This window comes from Hemitrygon akajei, chromosome 16 (assembly GCF_048418815.1).
Source record: "Hemitrygon akajei chromosome 16, sHemAka1.3, whole genome shotgun sequence".
Lineage (NCBI taxonomy): Eukaryota > Metazoa > Chordata > Chondrichthyes > Myliobatiformes > Dasyatidae > Hemitrygon > Hemitrygon akajei.
Genome location: NC_133139.1, coordinates 34,549,085 through 34,568,845, shown reverse-complemented (window position 1 = coordinate 34,568,845; position 19,761 = coordinate 34,549,085). Strand labels below are relative to the sequence as shown.

Genomic DNA, 19,761 nt, shown 5'->3' with positions numbered 1-19,761 from the left:
ACCAAACTTATAGTTCCCACACCCCACACTTCCTGTTTCTACCTCCTACCTAAGATTCACAAACCTGCCTGACCAGGCAGACCCATTGTCTCTGCTTGCTCCTGGCCCACTGAACTCATTTCTGCCTATCTCGACTCTGTTTTATCTCCCCTTGTTCAATCCCTTCCCACCTATGTCCGTGATACTTCCCATGCTTTACATCTCTTCAAAGATTTAAAGTTCCCTGGCCCCCACCACCTCATTTTCACCATGGACGTCCAGTACCTATATACCTCTATCCCCCACCAGAAAGGTCTCCAAGCTCTGCCTTTCTTCCTGGATTCCAGACCCAGCCAGTCACCTTCTACCACCACTCTTCTCCGCCTCACAGAATTAGTCCTCACCCTTAACAATTTCTCCTTTGGCTTCTCCCACTTCCTCCAAACTAAAGGTGTAGCCATGGGCACCCGCATGGGTCCTAGCTATGCCTGCCTTTTTGTTGGCCATGTGGAGCAATCTATGTTCCAAGCCTACACCGGTATCTGTCCTCCTCTTTTCTTGCGTTATATCGATGACTGCATTGGTGCTGCTTCCTGCACGCATGCTGAGCTCGTCGACTTCATTAACTTCGCCTCCAACTTTCACCCCACCCTCAAATTCACCTGGTCTATTTCCGACACCTCCCTCCCCTTTCTAGATCTTTCTGTTTCTATCTCTGGAGACGGCCTATCCACCGACGTCTACTACAAACCTATTAACTCCCACAGCTACCTAGACTATTCCTCCTCCCACCCTGCCTCCTGCAAAAATGCTATCCCCTTCTCACAATTCCTCTGCCTCTGCCACATCTGCTCTCAGGATGAGGCCTTTCATTCTAGGACAAAGGAGATGTCTTCCTTTTTTAAAGAAAGGGGCTTCCCTTCGTCCAACTCTGCCCTCCATTGCGTCTCCCGTATTTCACGCACCTCTACCCTCACCCCATCCCCCCGCCAGCCCACCAGGGATAGAGTCCCCCTGGTCTTCACCTATCACCCTACCAGCCTACAGATCCAACGCATAATCCTCCGTAACTTCCGCCACCCCCTACGTGATCCCATCACCAACCACATCTTCCCCTCCCCCCAACTCTCAGCTTTCTGCAGGGATCACTCCCTACGCGACTCCCTTGTCCGTTCATCCCCCCCATCCCTCCCCACCGACCTCCCTCCGGGCACTCATCCCTGCAAACGGAAGAAGTGCTACACCTGCCCCCACACTTCTTCCCTCACCACCATCCCAGGCCCCAGACAGTCCTTTCAGGTAAGGCACCACTTCACCTGCGAGTCAGCTGGGGTGATATACTGTATCCGGTGCTCCCAATGTGGCCATTTATACATTGGGGAGACCCGCCGCAGACTGGGAGACCGTTTCGACTAACACCAGCGCTCAGTCCTCCAGCAGTGGCGGGATCTCCCTGTGGCCACACACTTCAATTCCACAGACCACTCCCACTCTGACATGCCTGTCCATGGCCTCCTCTACCGTCAAGATGAGGCCACATGCAGGTCGATGGAGCAATACCTTATCTCCCGCCTAGGTAGCCTCCTTCCTGCCGGCATGAACATCCAACTCACTGACCTCCGTTGATACCCCTGCCCCCCCTTACCCCCCATCCCTATCTATTATTTTAGTCTGGTTCTCTTTTTCTCTCTTTTTCCCCCCTCACTATAATCTCTCCCCCCAGCCCTACCTTTCTTTCTCTTTTATTTCCCATAATTCTCCACCTTCCCCTAGCCCATTTCCCTCCAGCCTATCGCTTCCCAGCTCTCTACTTTATCCCTCCCCCCACTTCTTATCCCCCCTCGACCATCCCATGTTACTTCACTCCTGATTAAGGGTTTCAGCCCGAAACGTCGTCACTACCATAGATGCTGTCTGGCCTGCTGAGTTCTGCCAGCATTTTGTGTTTTTTATTTATTTCCAGCATCTGCAGATTCACTCGTGTTGCACACTATAGGATTAATGTGCAAATAGATCTTTGGAAGTGATATTTTAAATCCTTTGAAAGGGAAAAAAAGAAATATCAAAGATAGAAATAGAACTGTTTCCGAAGATGCAAGCAAAAGAGTCGCTGTTGGGCGCCATCATCCTCCCAAGCTCCGCACATCTGTAACATTAAATCTTGGATAGGTAGTAGTTTAGAGGAATACGGTTCAGCTTCAGGTAGATAGGACAAGACAGAAGATCAGAGTGGCATGGACTAGAAATACCAAGGGGCCTATTTCTGTGCTATAGTACTCTATGACTTTATCAGTCTATAGCCAAATGTGAACTGCAGCTTAAGTGTCCGAATGAGCCTTGATCAGTGAGGTTAAAATGTACAACAGAAATGTAGTCATATGTTTCTGATGCTAACACATCACTACTTTTAATAAATTACCTTATCAAAAGAATTATTGACTGTATATTTATTACTTTAAATCAGAATATGTGAAATTCCCATTGTTAACCATTCCTGGGTTATCAACATTTCTAAATAGTTTCTTTATTTTTTTTCTTTTGTGCAACATTTGCCGTACAGAATATGGATTGAGGTTGGGAAGTCAAATTTTCATTAAACACATGACATCAAGTGGTCTTGCCTCAAAAGAAGGGGTCTTACAAGAGGGAGACGTCATACTGAAGGTAAGAGATATTCACTTTCAAAGTCTGCAGATCTGTTGATTACTGAAAACGATCAATTGTATTTGACATCACCAACAAAGATCTAAGTCCATTGAAGGATCTTGCAGTTCAACATTACAAGTGGGAAGATTTGCTTATAGAAAGCCCAGCTCTAGAATCCAAGGGTGTAATGTTGTGGGTCTGTTCAAGACAGTATAGAGAGAAGACAGAAATAGAGCATTTTAGAATCAGTTCTCTGTGGTTTTTTTTCTTTGCAAATGCAGTTCCACGCTAACATTATGAGATCAGTGCTCTTCAACATTATTTTGATAAGTAATCCCCATTTCTCTCCTTTGGTTCAAGATTACCATGAAATTCCTGCGAGTTAATTACCTCCCATGGCAGGAAGCAGGACTGCTGGAGGATGGGGAATAAAAAGAGAAAATAGTGAAAATATCCTCATCCATTATTTCAGACACAAGTCCCTGACTTTAAGAAGTTTTCAAAAAGTGGTAATATGAAACAAATTACTTAACGTAAAAAATTATTAAAACAAAATGAAAATTAAATCACCTAGAAATATTTAAAGATAATGGAATAAAAATCATCTTACAACAGAAATAATTAAAGATGCTACAGATGCTCAATCTGGAGCAACAAACTTTTGGAGGAACACAGCAGGTAAAGCAGCATCTGCAGGATAGAGAGGAACAACTTTGTGTTGTGAATTACTTTACTCTTAACTTCACAGCTTCCCCATAGTAAGAACTAGGAAACTCCAGAAGGTTTGTTACATTACGATGTTAGTAATACATCTGGTACCTCATGGCTCCAGTGACCTGGGTTCAGTCCTGACTTGTGGTGCTGTCCGTGTGGAGTTTGCACGCAGTATTCGCATGGGTTTCAAACGGTATGCAGAGATGGCAGGAGAGTGGGGATGGGTGGAAGAATTGGATCAGCCCATTGTTAAATGGCGGAGCAGACTCGATGGGCCAAATGGCCTACTTCTGCTCCTATATCTTATGGTCTTATGGGTTTCCTTATGCACTCCCATTTCCAAAGATATGTGGTTTAGTGGATTAATTGGCCTCGAGTATGTAGGTGAGTGATTCAATCTCATTGGGGGAGTGATTAGAATGTAGTCACAGAGAAAATTACTTGGGGAATGGGACTGATCTGTAAGTTAGCATAGCTTGATAGGCCAAAAAGGAAGTACAAAAATATGAACTTTGTGTAGAGACAAGTGAGAAAATACAAGACTGACCAGCAGGAATTTGACCAAAGGTTCAGGTTTTCCATGTTAGATATGATTGCTAATATCTAAAACTTCCTAACTATGGAAAGGGAAGGCTTAGAGCAGAGGTTCCCGACCATTTTTATGCCATGGACCCCTACCAATAACCAAGGGGCCCTTTAACCCCAGTTTATGGACATGGTCCTTAGGCCCAACTGTTCCATGCCAACCAAGATTCCCATCTAAGATACTGTAGTCCCATTTGCCCATGCTGGCCCATAATCCTCTAAACCAGTGGTTCCTAAACTGGGGTCAAAGGACTACTTGGTCTATGACTCTAATTATATAGATTAATACCACTAATTTACTACTGGTAAAACCTGACAAAATACAGACCATTGAATCTCAGAGATGGTCTTAAGTGGAAATTAGATATTACTGTATCTAGGGATGTTTGGCATGATCAGTAAATGAATCCAAAGACAACCTAAAGATGGAATGTCTTGTTAAGCCTGATGGCCCATTTTCTTAGGTTACCTTAAATGGTGGCTGTTCTTCATGTTGGAAGTCAAAGGACACTTTCTGTGTTTGGCAGATTAATGGTGTAGTGACAGAGAATATATCTCTAGAAGATACAAAGTCATTAATTGAGAGATCGGAGGGAAAGCTGAAGCTGGTGGTTCTTCGGGATAACGAACAGTTTCTGGTCAACATCCCAGAGCTGGAGGACAGTGAGGAAAACAGCTCTGGATTGGAAGGTAAGAGACCAAGTTATTATTTTATCACCTTCTCAAAGTACTGTCTCACTGCCAGCAGGTACAAGGAAAATTCTGTTTTCTTTTATTGTACTTTTCTCTTCATACTCTTATAAAATCTATCATGAAATAAATCTATTCTGAGATTCAAATAAATATTGTTTGATGGAACTTCCATGCCAATTCCTGCTGAACTCTGGCAGAAGGTTGGCAACATTCGATGGAATAAAGAAAATGAGGGTCTTGTCCTTTTATAAATTTCTCCAAGGTTCTGTTGATCTTCCAACTAGAATTTAAATACCTTACTTTCGGTCTGTGTGGTCTTCCTGGTTCCTCTCCGTCTTTGCTTGTTTTGCTTTTCTCTTCTTAATTATGTCTCGTTATACACTTCTCAAGTATCCGGCATTGCAGAAGCAAATGTATGAAGTGTCTGAGGAACATTCAGGTCCAATCTAAAGTAAATGGACTACCACCTCCTCAAAACCTCTGTACGGAGGAAGGCAAATAAACACCCAGTATGTCGATATTACAGTGTGGTTTGTCAACATCTTAAACTGAGCAGCATCACTCTGGTGTGTTCAAAGTGGACAAGAACAGCGTCAGTTGTGGGTAGGAGGTGGAGCAGGAAGTAGGCTTAAAGCTCATTCCATTATTTGCTTGACTGTAGCAAATACAACAGAGTGGAACAAGGCTTTAGATGTCTAGTCTCCTGACGAAGGGTCTCGGCCCGAAACGTCGACTGTACTTCTTCCTATAGATGCTGCCTGGCCTGCTGCGTTCCACCAGCATTTTGTGCGTGTTCCAGATTAGAAACTCTGTTTTAAAAAATACACATTGCCTGTATCACAGGTTCAAAGGTTCAGCTTGATGTCAGAGAAATGTATACAATATAAATACATCCTGAAATGCTCCTTCTTTGCAAAGCATCCATGAAAACAGAAAGTGCCCTGAAGAATGAATGACAATTAAACGTGAGAACCCCAAAGTCCCCCCCAGCTCTCCCCTCCCGCGCGTAAGCGGCGGTGAACAACAACCCCTCCTCCCCCCACCGGCAAAACAAAGAGCGCACCCGCTACCAAGCACAAGTGTGAGCTAAGCGATAGCAAAGACACAGACTTTGTAGTTACTTACCAAAAGCTAAAGCAATTCATCCAGCATTTGGCATCCCACACGTTCTTTCTCTCCCTAATAAGGGAGAGGGAGGTGTCCCTCGTTTTCACAGCGAGCTGGAGACATAACAACATCCCGCTGGTTCACGATGTTTAAAAAGTCCGTTTCGTCACTTTTTACGAGCTCTGTACCCGAAGATCGCAAAGATCTCGGGTCTTCGGGCCCACAGTGAAAAATTTTCCGGCCTTCCCGACGACACATTTTATTTTGGCTAAAATAAAATTTTTCCCAGAAAAAATTATGAATGAAAAGTTTTAAATCTCAAACTGTTCTGACTATCTACACCCTCTACACCAGATATTTCAGATTTGGAGCCTGAACGATCAGATTCACCCCCCATCGTTGGGCCAAATCCAGCCAACAAAATGAAGACCAACGAAAGGTAGGTAGAGCAATGGGAAATAATAGATACATTATAAGCCATAGTAATGAAGGCAGTGACCAAGTTATAGCGCACAGTGAAAGGAGATAGAGACTTATTAACTAATGAGCAGATAATAGATTCATTTTCCAGTAATATTCCTTTTGAGGACCATTACTGAGAAGCTAAAGAAGAAGAGGCCAGCAGAAACTCATGACAGGACCTCCTTCACTCCTAAAACGTCGTGATCCTCTGAAGGAAAAAGATTACCTCCTCCCTCTCATTTTAAACTGTGACCCCCTCGTTCTAGATTCTTTCACAAGAGAAACCATCATATCCACGGACACCATTTTTCCTTCTAACCTGCAGCAGAGAAAAATATACATAGCCTGTCCAACTTTTCCTGATGAGCTAAGTCATCTATTCCAGGTATTGATCTAGTATACTTCCTTTGGACTGCTTACAACGTATTAACAAGCTTCCTTAAATAGGGAGATCAGTTCAGGACATTTACTCCAGGTATGGTCTCACCAGTGTCCTGTATAATTGAAGCAAAACTTCTCCAAATTTGTACACAACACCCTCACAATAAACAGTGACATTCAGTTGGTTTGCCTTATTACCCATTGTACCTGAATGCTAGGATTATGTGATTCATGTACTAGGATATTGGATTCCTCTGCACATCAGAACCCTGAAATCTTCCATAATTTAGATAATAAGCTTTATTATTATTTTTCCTGGCAAAATGGCAAACTTCATACTTTCCCACATTTGGTACATCTGTGCCCATTCATCCATCCCGTCTCTATCCCTTTGTCATCACCTTATGTTCTCTTCACAAAGTACATTCCTATTTCTTAGTGTCGCCAGCTAATTTATCAATCACATCGTCAATGCCTTCTTCCAAGTCATGTACAGTATATAAATTGTAAAAAGTTAAGGTCCCAGGACCGATCCTTGTTGCACACATTTGTTAAATCTTAGAGCCAAAAAAAACCCTACTTTCTCTTTCCTGTTAACTGAGCCATCTTCCAGCTCCACACGGTAACTCCTACGCTGTGAAATTTTATTTTCTGTAATAACCTTTCATTCATCATCTTATCAAATGCCTTATTGAAATCTCAGTGCATCCCCAGTTTTCCCTCTTTATCCACAATGTGCGTTACTGCTTGAAGGAATTCTAAATAAATTGGCCAAACATAATTCCCCTTTGAAAAAACTATATTGACCTGATACTTTGAATTTTTCAACATGCTCTGCTGTAGTATCTTTAATAATAAATTCCAGCAATTCCCCGACAACAGATCTAGCCCAGTTAGTCAGAAGCTTCCTGCTTTCTGTCTCCATACCTTTTAAATCAATTTAACCATCATTCATTTGTTATTTTTCATCCAGTTTGATGAATGTAGAGCTCATAGAGAACCTACAAAGCTGTGCCAAACAATTCCTTACCTGAGAAATTTCCCAGGGTTACCCATTGCCCTCTATTTTTCCGAGCTCCAGGAGTCTCTTAAGAGACCCTATCGTATCCGCCTCCACCACCGTCACCGACAGCCCATTCCACGCACTCGCCACTCTCAGTGTGAAAAAACTTAGCCCCGAATCCTTCGATTTTGCTGTTGTTCAGAGATTTGGTGTTGACCAGAGATGACTCTTGTTTTCCATTCTTATTTTCAGCCTCAGACCAAGCAAAAACCCAGTGACAGAGATGGGTTTCAGTCCTGTACCCACTATACCCCATTACGGTGAGCACTGATTGAAACTAAGAATTATACTTCACAGCAGTGAATGAATTTGGCTTAGAGATGGTAGCTTGTGATTAATGGGTAGATTTGAAAGCATCATTTATCAGAAGCCCTCGAGCTGATGGAAGCTTTTAGCCAGTTTCTGTGCTGTTCAAGAAGTGAGAAGGGCTGACTGTTCAAGAGGTGCAAGCGTGACATGAGGAGATAGCGTCAGTAACTGTCTGCAGCTCCCAAAGAGAGCCTGCTCTGATTTAATTCCATCCTCTCTGGCGGTTGAGTGATTCAAAACAATGAAAGGATTAAATGGAAGGAAGATAACCATAAGGTCCTTCACACAGAGCCGTGAGGAGGTAGAGAATATTTCTATCGCTTGAGACAGAAACTAAGTAGTAAGCAAAAATTAAATTGCATATGCAGAGTCATGAATAGATACAAGAATATGAGATGTTTCAATATTTCCTTATGAGAAGGCCATTCAGCCCACTGGATCTGTCCAATTCTCAAAGCAATCCCTTCATTCCCATTCCTCCAGTTTACTTGCAGGATCCGGCAGTGCCCCAGCCATCTAAACCAGAGGTAACTTACACTGTCCAATTAACCTGCCAACCAGCATATTATTAGAACCTGGGAAGAAATCACAGGATGGCAAGCAAATCCACATGGACACAGGGCAAGAGTGTGAACTTGACACAAGCTGAAGGTCAGGTTGCATCCACGTGCAGGAGCAAAGTGACAGCAGTACTGCTCGTTACACCCCACCTACACAACGTAACTGCCAGCGTAGACTGGCGTCTGCGCTAAACGTTCTGAAGAGCAGGGAGAAGATGGACAATACAGTACAGACAGAGATGGGTTGTCCAGTGCAGGGGGAGATGGGTTGTCCAGTGCAGGGGGAGATGGTTTGTACAGTGCAGGGGGAGATGGGTTGTCCAGTGCAGGGGGAGATGGTTTGTACAGTGCAGGGGGAGATGGTTTGTACAGTGCAGGGGGAGATGGGTTGTACAGTGCAGGGGGAGATGGTTGGTACAGTGCAGACAGAGATGGGTTGTACAGTGCAGGGGGAGATGGTTTGTACAGTGCAGGGGGAGATGGGTTGTCCAGTGCAGGGGGAGATGGTTTGTCCAGTGCAGGGGGAGATGGTTTGTACAGTGCAGACAGAGATGGGTTGTCCAGTGCAGGGGGAGATGGTTTGTACAGTGCAAACAGAGATGGGTTGTCCAGTGCAGGGGGAGATGGTTTGTACAGTGCAGACAGAGATGGTTTGTACAGTGCAGGGGGAGATGGGTTGTACAGTGCAGGGGGAGATGGTTTGTCCAGTGCAGGGGGAGATGGTTTGTACAGTGCAGACAGAGATGGGTTGTCCAGTGCAGGGGGAGATGGTTTGTACAGTGCAGGGGGAGATGGGTTGTCTAGTGCAGGGGGAGATGTGTTGTACATTGCAGGGGATATGTTGTACAGCATAGTGTCATTTTGTTTGCTTACTAATTATTGGTTTTCAACATAGCTGTTTTATTTATTTTTTTCCTAAATGCAGTCATTGAGGATGCAACATATGCTGTCCCTGTAAAGGCAGCAAACAGAAGACCACCAGATGAGTATAATGTTGGGTAAGTTTAAGGCAATAATGAGACTAATGGACTACTGCAGTTACATGTGATCCACTGGATGCTGATTTATTTAATTAACCGTTGTGTTTTGGGGTGCTGCTGGTTTTGTAAGAGTATCCAAGTTTGCTTCTTTTGCCCGTTGTTTCCTTCTTTCTCCTTGAGATGCTGCCTGACCGTAGCAGCAGAGTGTAGTTAGGGAGCCTGGCGTCCTCTCATTTCAGGAGGCAGGAGAAAGGAAAATGGTTTTTCTTATTGTCAGTTCAAGAGCAAGCCGACATAAAAAAGTTGCTAATGTGATGATAGAATAAAGTGAAGTAATTTCTCCTTTAGACTAACTGTTTTGTCAGGATGATTGGGGCTTAGATGTGACCTAGGCATGGCCTTTCTTCCTGTCTGTCCACTTTCTCAGTTCATACATTCAATCCAGCCAAAGTTTTCTCTTATTCCATTCATTATGTAGAAGTCCTGGTAATCAACATCAACGTTTTCAAAGGCATAATTCATATCAGTCCTGCGAGATCTTTGGTTCTTTCTGTGCCCTTTGAGTTACATCTAGCAACAAGAGAAGAATTAATGAATCTGGCATTCACACTGAACCACCAAAAGCATCTTCTGGAGTCCAAGCTTAAGTCGTAACTCTCTAAATTGAAAGCAAGCATGCAGGGGTCAGGGTTGTCACTCATCTATCCAGAGGAACCCATGGTTAGTCCTTTCAAAGCCCCAGCCTTTCACTTGCCTCCTATAACCCTATGCAATTATAGTATAAAGGACAGAACTTTGCCTTGAACATCTCATTGACTTTTAGCCAAATATTCAGAAGGAAAGGATCACTTTGTGCTCACTGACTGGATTTTTCTATACTTAGTTACAGCCCAGCCATGAAGGTTGTGAGGTTTGTGAAGGATGCCAATGTTGGCTTGCAGCTGGCCGGAGGCAACGACGTTGGAATATTCGTTTCTCGGGTTCTCGAAGACAGTCCTGCTGCCAAACAGGGAATCCAGACAGGAGATCAGATTTTAAAGGTAATAGAATGAGAAGTAATCCAATCACAAACAGAAACAAATAAGAGAATGTGAATTCCTGATTACTATTGTTATTATTGATAGAAGCTAGAGAACAAGTGCTGGTAAATAGCAATAGTATAAATAGATACTTAAAAGTGGGCTAAGGGTCTGCTTATGCATGTGTGACACTATGACTCTGAGATTCTCTCCCATGTTGCTCATTATTTCCAGGTAATTTAATGCTTAACAAGGGAAAAAACTTATTTAACCTAAGGTCTCATTTAGACAGACTTGTATACATTACCATTGCCACCACCTTGTCCCTCGCTCCCTGCTCCTCCACCCCCACTCTACATAGCCAGTGATTTAGGCTCATTTGAGAGGATCCAGTAAAGGCATTTGCCAAGGTTAAACAAGAGCAAAAAGCCTAGACTGATCATTAGAATGGTAAAGGTGGAACTGAGAGACCATATTTCAATGCATAGATCCACACAAAGAATTTACTGCCGGTGCCTGGCGTGGTAGACTCTGAAGCGTTATTTAAAAGGCAACACAGTTGGTATTTGGGGAAGGAGAATGGTGAAAGTTTAAGGATCAAGGGTCAACTTTATTCAGCTTATACATTTACACGTATTACGAATTTGCTGTGATGTGTTGCCATGACACGCAACAAAAGCAGAAATATTCAACAGTTATAAGAATGAAGAATTATATAAAATAAACGTAGAGGTTAAGTACAAATATGGAATAAAATGTGCATAAATACATAAATTCTAACATGTATTTACAATGTAAAGACCATTATATAAAGTGGTACATTGCACTACAGTGACTGAGGTAATAGAGAGAAGGGAGGGGTGGCTAACTAGAATCAGACTAACTGCCTATGGAAAGAAACTTTTAAAATGGCTTTTTTTTTGTTTCAATAGCCCTATTGCAGTTTGCAGATGGGAGCTTTGGGAAAAGGTAGTTGGCTGGGTGGCACTGTCTGCAATTATTTTTCCTGCCCACTTCTTTGTCCTGGACACATGCAGTGATGGTCGACTGTAGACAATGACTTGACAATCAGCTGTACTGTGAGAGGATGCAGAGAGTAATAGCTGACGTGAGAACGCTGTCGATGATGGCAGTGTAGAATTGCACCAGTGTGTTCTGGGTGAGATGGGATTTTGTCAACTACCACAAGAAGTACATCCTCTGCTGAGCCTTTTTGTTAATAATATGGTTCTCCCATATGACGTCCTGCGAAATGATAAGACCCAGGAACCTGAATATCAAAAAGGTGCTGGCAGTATTCAGCTCCAAGTTGTTGCACTCAGACACTGGCTCGTTTACTAACTGGAGCTACTTAGATTAAATGTCAGAGAATGGATTTCAGTTGATCAGAATGTGGATTCCTCCACCAAAAGTGAAAACAAAAGGAACAAAATTCTTTAAAATAAAACTAGGGATTTTTGTTTGAAAAGGAGTAATACCATAGTCTGTTGAGAAAGCAGATATGGGGGTTCAAACTCACCTACTTATGGAAATTAACACCATAGCAGTAAATGAACTCATATTGTGCTGAAATATTATTATTCTACATTGCATGTAAATATTATAAATAGTTCCACTGCCTTCTGGGTAGCCTCGGGAGAGATGAAGGCTATTGGAGAAAACCCAGACAGCAAATCCGGAGCAGAGCCCCTAAGGTGGCTGCACGTCATTGAACATCCTTCCGGCAGCTCCTGCAGCCAAGCTGGTGCCAAACGTATTGCCTCATAAGCTTTTCTTTGGGTTGCACTGGTGAGGCCGAGAGGGGGATCTTTACACCTGGGCATCACAGGATCTCCATACCTTCCGCCCAGGTTTATGAGGATGATCGGGACAGACGGATGCCGACCACAACCTCAACACGGAACAGGCAGGTGACTGAGGTAATGCCAGGAGGTTGACTAATAAAACAGAAACCCCAAGCCCAGAGTGGACAAGAGAATAGTCTCTGAAACCCATCAGTCCATAAACATCTAACGGGCAGCATTTCAACGATTGCTTTGCCATTAACGGTGATAAAGCAGTCTGAATTAGATTAAAATGAAGTTCAACATTATTATTCTTGGCCCTGAAGGTAACTTCTCTACCAGTATTGATCCATACACATAGCAAGGTCTGTTTTCACTCAGATGGCTGAATCTACTTGTGGAGATGCTGCAAATGACCTCCTTATCCTTGAATTAATACTGTACCTTATCTCTCTCCAGCAATCCTTGTCAGACATATATGAATAGATGTTGCGTGAATAGAGAATTGGGGTTTGATATATTCTCATTTGTACTCTACATCTTCACTGTCAAGGCTTCTTGTGATTAATTATGGCCTCTTTCACCTACAGTTGCAATTATGAACACTCAGCCATTTATCCTCTTGTCGAAATAGGTGAACGACGTCAGCTTTCAAAACCTCACTCGTGAAGAGGCAGTGCTGCTTATGCTGGACATACCAAAGGGACAGCAAGTGGAGATTAGAGCTCAGAGGAAGGAAGACAGTGAGTGTAACCTGCTAGTAAATATCTTCTGTATATGCTCTAATGAACAGTACCGCTCCCCTGAGGGCTGACTTGTGCTGGTTAGATGTGTAATCCCTAGCCTCCAACAGAACCTCATCAAAGAATTCACTCTTTAGACGTGAGCTCAAGCCATGAGGACCTTTTCAGCAACTAGGGCACAGTATTAGAGGACACTTCACACGTCACTGGGTGTCATGTTAGGGTATAGCTAAATGAACCCAGACTGATTTAATCCACGTTATTCCAAGCACTACAAGTTTCCTTCACTTTACAGTTCTGGTGAAGGGTCTGTGATCTGAAATGTTGACTAATTTTCTCTTCCACTGATAATCCTCAATTTGCTGAGTACTTCCAGATTTCCTGTACTGGTTTGAACATTCTACGTCATTGACTCAGCTGAAATTGACTGCTTTGGCACCATCTCCTTGATACATAATCACACAGCAGGGGAACAGGGCCTTTGGCCCCTCGAGTTCATATTGACCATCAAGCACTTGTTTCCATTTATCCTACACAAATCCTATTTTATTCTCCCCATTGGGGTGGCATGGTAGCATAACCGTTAGACTAGCACTATTACTGCACCATCGACCCATTAAAATCCGCCCCGTTCTCCAGGTGACTGTGTGGGATTCCTCCAAGTGTTCCAATTGCCCCCTACATTCCACAGGTCTAGGGGTTAGAAGGTTAATTGGTCACAGGGGTGCAAATGGCGGGCGGGGGGGCATGGGCACATCAGGCCAGAAGAGCCTGTTACCAGGCTGTCTCTAAATTTAAAAAAAGTTAAAAATCCTGTCAATTGTATTTATCACTCACCTACTTATTAGAGTCAATTTACAGTGGCCAATTAATCGAAGAACATGGGTGTTTGGGATATGTGGAGGAACCCAGAACAGCAGGAGAAATGCATGCAGTCACAAGGAGAAGGTGCGAACTCCACACAGACAGCATCAGCGATCAGGTCTGAGCCCAATTCAAAGGCAGCAGCTCTCCGTGCTGTGCCACTGGGTCACTGCACCACTTTTACTGGGTTAATTCCAGGCTTTTGATTTGAAGGAAAGCAAACTTTTAAAAAGTCCAAATTTCAAGAAAACATCTGCACCTGTGGAAGCTGTGTGGGTTCAGTATATTCTCTCCAGCACACCACTGCAGAGGACCCAAGGTACTGTTTATCTGGCTCCAAGTGTGTAGAAGCGCTTCAGTTTTACCAGATAAATCTGTGCTGCTTGTATCCAGCTTGTGCACTCACATTCTGAAGTTTTACATCTTAGGTGAGAGATATGTGTAAATCATTCATAGGATTTCTTCATTAAAGGCCATAAACTGTAATGTTTTGATGTAAATCATTGGGAATTGAAGTTCTGCCCAGCTGGATTTCCTGGTGTTATATATAAACACAAATTGATACAAAAAACCCTTTCTTTCAGTTTTTAAAAAAATGATCAACTCAAATGTCGGTGACTCTTTCTACGTGCGAACCCACTTTGAACATGAAGTGGAAGGATCTCAGGAACTAAGCTTCAGGAGAGGTGATGTATTCCGAGTCATCGACACGATGTACAAAGGGAAGTTGGGAGCGTGGTATGCTGTGCGAATTGGCCGAGACTTTACGGAGCAACAGAGAGGCACCATCCCCAACAAGAACAGGTCTGTAATATACCTGCAATGCTCTAAAGAGTATGGGCTTAAGGATGTGTGGCTAATGTTTCACTATGACTCAAGAATGCTAAACAGTAGATTTATTTTACCTGATGCACATAGTTTATTATGTCTTGAACTCTTTTAGACCATAAAACATAGGAGCAGAATTAAGGCACATGGCTCCTTGAATCTGCTCTGGCAATCAATCATGGCTGATTTATTTTCCCACTCAACAACATTTCTTCTGCCTTCTCCCCATAACCTTTGATGCCCTTAATAATCAAGAACTTGTCTCCCTCCACTTTAAATATATCCATTGATTTGCCTTCCACAGCCATCTGTAGCAATGAATTCCACAGGTTCACTACACTCTGGCTAAAAAAAATGTCTCCTCATCTTTCTTCTAAAGAGTTTACCCTTCTATTCTGAGACTATGCCCTCTGATCCAAGACTCCCCCACTATTGGTAACATCCTCTCCATGTCCACTCTATCTCGGCCTTTCAATATTCAGTAGGTTGCAATGAGATCACCCCCTCATTCTTCTAAACTCCTCCCTGTACAGACACAGAGCCTTCAAACTCTCCCTATGCATATACCCTTTCATTCCTGGGATCAATCTCGCAAACCTCCTCTGGACCTTCTCCAATGCCAGCACATCTTTTCTTGGATAAGGGGCCCAAAACTGCTCAAAATACTCCAAGTTTGGTCTGACCAATGCCTCATCATTACATTCTTGTTCCAGCCACACACCCACTCATTGTTCATACTGCTGGTTCCAGCTACACATGAACCCACAGACCACACCCTGGATCCAGCCACACACCCACTCATAGTTCGGACCGCTGGTACCAGGAACAGTCCCGAGCACTGTTTCCAGACATACTCCCACCCACGGTCCGCACCCTGGCTCCAGCCACGCAGCCAGCCCGCAGTACAGACTACTGGCTCCAGCTTCACGCTCTGGACTTCTGGCTCGCACTCCAATCTGACAGGTGTGCCAGATGCCAGAACACCAGGACTAGCAGATTTGAGCACAGAAACAGGCTACGTGTTCCAAAGTTGCACCAACTGAACTTTGAATAAAGAGATTTCAAGTTCCTCCGTTCAAATTATAAAGTACAATGTCAGGGTCAGGCTCAGGAAGACTGAATGTGTAATTACAGTGAAGCCATTTTTATCTTCAGAGCAGTGTTGGTGTTTTTGTATGTATTATGTAAGCAGAACTATTATAATATAATCACGTGTATAGTCTGAATAAAGACTCATCTGAAGTTGTGACCCTGTGACCTGTAACTATTGTAATAACAATTACCAGCCTTTGACTACATATCCAATACCATTTTAAATTCAGACTCACGTTATCAGCATCTCACTCTTAAACTGGTATCTCATTGGGGGGAGTTAAGAGTCAGCCGCAAGACTGTGATGTTGGACTCACGCATGCTTCTGCCTGGTCAGCAGATTTCGAATTGGACAATGCATTTTATGATAATCTAGCTGTGTCATGGTCACTGTTACCGATGTTCACTCTTTTATTCTACATTTTCCTCTTAAACAAAATGCATTTTAGTTTTTAATCATCATGGTGCATGTTTGGCACTCGCAATCCAGACCCTGTAGATTACCAGTCCAGTGAAATGCCAACAGATTAGTGTACCCAAGGCCACTGCAAAATCCACTTGGGAAAAACACCACAAGAAAAGTGACAATGGGACAATAAACTAAGCAGATGTTTTGTGTTGATCCTCCCCGCACAGGGCTGAACAGATTGCCAAAGTTGAAATGCAGAAAGCTTCATCGAGTACCTCAGCTGGAGCTCGGGCAGAGTTCTGGAAAATGCGTGGCCTGAGAGGGGCCAAGAAAAATATCCGGAAAAGCAGGGATGACCTTTCAGCCTTGACGATCCAGGGCAAGTTTCCACCCTACGAAAGGGTTGTCCTGAGAGAAGGTACAGAAAATGTCAGAATAAGACTTAAATCTGTTTTGAATGATTTGCAACATATCGAGAGTAAACTTAGATGAATTAAATCAGTGAGAAGCAGGGGTGGCAATTAACGCAATCCTCACAGCCTGGACTTATTTCAGCTAAAAGGCCTCATGAAGACTTTAGAAAAATAAATGAGGTTGGGAGGCTGTGTGAGTGTCTGCGTGTGAACCTCGGGACTGAGTGAAAATGAGTCACAAAGGCTTGAGCAGATGAGTGATTGTAAAAAATGGAAAAAGGGAAAGATGGGGAGAGACAGACAGCATTGGAAAAACACAGAGGAAGTGGAAGATAAAGAAAGCTACAGATAGATTAGAAATTTGTGAAATATACAATTGATGAAAGCACCTTGATGATACTGGACGATGTTTGATAAACATATGGGATCTTTGGCAAAGAATACAAATATTTGGTAAGATACCGAAGGAGATTCAATAGTAACTTAAAAAAAACATTGGATTTATAATATAAAATGATAGAGAGATTGAGCTGTGCACCTGGGGCTGATGAAATGTCTCATTCCTTGTGCTGGCTCAGGTCCAGAAAGGTCAGTGGGGTCCATGGATATTTGATGTGTGATTCTATGAACACAAGTGAGATCAGATCCCTAATAATCTCACATCGCAAGATCAGATCAGATGGTATGAGATCCCAGACAAACTGTGATACCCAATAGATCAGGACAATGAAAGCTATAGACCTCAGAGTCAACGTTCCAACAGATTGCATCCTTGGGAAAATCAAATCTTTGTGCCTGCTTTATTCCTCATGCCCAGTCTCTACCATATTAAGAGCACCCGGAGGAAGCCCACGTGGCTAAGGGGAGAACGTAAAACTCCTTATAGGTCGCGATAGGAAGGATGAGGATTTTGACTGTCTGCCCCATCTATACCTTGCATAATGCTATGAACTTCTGGCTGGTTGGTGCAGGTGTTGGGTCCTATTGGAAGGGACACATCTATTTGGCCACCAGAAGTCTACACTCCCTCTTTGGAACCGATCTCGCTGTCTGGGCCGGGTTTCCGAAACTTTCCAAAGCGTTATTGGCCGCTGCTCGCACGCCAGCTGTTAAAGGGGAACCCGCCTGAGCCCAGCCTCCAAACGTGCCATCTTCAATGTAATGGAAATATCCCCCTTCCAAATAAACAAGATGTGATTTTTGAGCTAATTTTAATTTATCTGCAACTCTCAAGCTTTTTTTAAATAGGAGTGTATTTAAGTGGAGAGTGAGTGGTTTTGAAGCTCAAAGTGTTGATCAGAGCTTTACCTTTGCCCGATGTTTTAGTTTATCACCTATCAAAGAAGGTATTAGGTTCGCTCAGAGGTAGACACACAAATTCAATTCTTTACTAGCTTTGGAACAAAGATATTTTTCATCTCTTGGTTAGAATGCTGTGGGCTTAGGCCTCATTCCAGAGACGTGAAGTCATAAATTACTGAGGCAATCAGTCAGAAATATTTTCTTTCAGATCTCATGTGTTCTTAATGCAGATGCATAAGGTAACCTGGCACTGTTCTTAGAGGAGTAAGAATGTTTTCCTGGTATCCTGGCCAACATCTATCCATCACTCAGCACACCTAAAACTGAAAAAATATAGAAATGCTCAGTAGGTCAGGCAGAATCTGTAGACAGAGAAAAACAAAGTTAGTGATCTAGAAACATAGAAAACCTACAGCACAATACAGGCCCTTTGGCCCACAATGCTGTGTCGAACATGTACTTACTCTAGAAATTACCTAGGGTTACCCATAGCCCTCTATTTTTCTAAGCTCCATGTACCTATCCTGGAGTCTCTTAAAAGACCCTATCGTATCCGCCTCCACCACCGTCGCCGGCAGCCCATTCCACGCACTCACCACTCTCTGCGTAAAAAAAAAAACTTACCTCTGATATCTTTTCTGCACCTACTTCCAAGCATCTTAAAACTGTGCCCTCTCATGTTAGCCATTTCAGCCCTGGGAAGAAGCCTCTGACTATCCACACGATCAATGCCTCTCATCATCTTATGCACCTCTATTAGATGACCTCTCAGTCTCTGCTGCTCCAAGGAGAAAAGGCCGAGTTCACTCAACCTATTCTCATAAGGCATGCTCCCCAATCCAGACAACATCCTTGTAAACCTCCTCTGCACCCTTTCTATGGTTTTCACATCCTTCCTGTAGTGAGGCGACCAGAAATGAGCACAGTACTCCATGTGGGGTCTGACCAGGGTCCTATACAGCTGTAGCATTACCTTTTGGCTCTTGAACTCAATCCCACAGTTGATGAAGGCCAATGTACTGTATGCCTTCTTAACCACACAGTCAACCCGTGCAGCAGCTCTGAGTGTCCTATGGACTCGGATCCCAAGATCCCTCTGATCCTCCACACTGCCAAGAGTCTTACTATTAATACTATATTTTGCCATCATATTTGACCTACCAAAAATAACCACTTATCTGGGTTGAACTCCATCTGCTACTTCTCAGCCCAGTTTTGCATCTTATCGATGTCCCGATATAACCTCTGACAGCCCTCCACACTATCCACAACACCCCCAACCTTTGTGTCATTAGCAAATTTACTAATCCATCCCTCCACTTCCTCATCCAGGTCATTTATAAAAATCATGCAGAGAAGGGGGGTCCCAGAACAGATTCCTGAGGCACACCACTGGTCACCAACCTCCATGCAGAAAATGACCCGTCTACAATAACTTTTTGCCTTATGTGGGCAAGTCAATTTTGGATTCACAAAGCAATGTCCTCTTGGATCCCATGCCTCCTTACTTTCTCAATAAGCCTTGCATGGACTACCTTATCAAGTGCCTTGCTGAAATCCATATACACTACATCTACTGCTCTACTTTTATCAATGTGTTTAGTCACATCCTCAAAAAATTCAATCAGGCTCGTAAGGCATGACCTGCCTTTTACAAAACCATGCTGACTACTCCTAATCATATTATGCCTCTCCAAATGTTCATAAATTCTGCCCCTCAGGATCTTCTCCATCATCTTACCAACCACGAAGGAAGACTCACTGATCTATAATTTCCTGGGCTATCTCTACTCCCTTTCTTGAATAAGGGAACAACATTTCCAATCCT

At 43.3% G+C, this 19,761-nt stretch overlaps 1 protein-coding gene and 1 long non-coding RNA gene across 5 annotated transcripts in view; one reads left to right on the top strand and one right to left on the bottom strand.

Moving 5' to 3' along the window:
- The window catches only part of LOC140739964 (tight junction protein ZO-3-like), a 93,278-nt gene that overhangs the window by 58,678 nt on the left and 14,839 nt on the right, over positions 1 to 19,761 (top strand). For all 4 annotated transcript variants that reach the window (XM_073068677.1, XM_073068678.1, XM_073068675.1 and 1 more), the window contains exons 6-14: positions 2,540 to 2,643; positions 4,452 to 4,614; positions 6,079 to 6,163; positions 7,823 to 7,890; positions 9,425 to 9,497; positions 10,363 to 10,519; positions 12,917 to 13,025; positions 14,474 to 14,693; positions 16,446 to 16,636. In XM_073068677.1, the coding sequence (XP_072924778.1) occupies positions 2,540 to 2,643; positions 4,452 to 4,614; positions 6,079 to 6,163; positions 7,823 to 7,890; positions 9,425 to 9,497; positions 10,363 to 10,519; positions 12,917 to 13,025; positions 14,474 to 14,693; positions 16,446 to 16,636 (1,170 nt within the window). The remainder of the gene's footprint in view (positions 1 to 2,539; positions 2,644 to 4,451; positions 4,615 to 6,078; positions 6,164 to 7,822; positions 7,891 to 9,424; positions 9,498 to 10,362; positions 10,520 to 12,916; positions 13,026 to 14,473; positions 14,694 to 16,445; positions 16,637 to 19,761) is intronic.
- Positions 16,249 to 19,505, bottom strand: LOC140739967 (uncharacterized). The gene is made up of 2 exons (XR_012101776.1): positions 17,170 to 19,505; positions 16,249 to 16,626 (listed from the first exon to the last, which is right to left on the bottom strand). It is a non-coding gene; the product is annotated as an uncharacterized lncRNA (long non-coding RNA).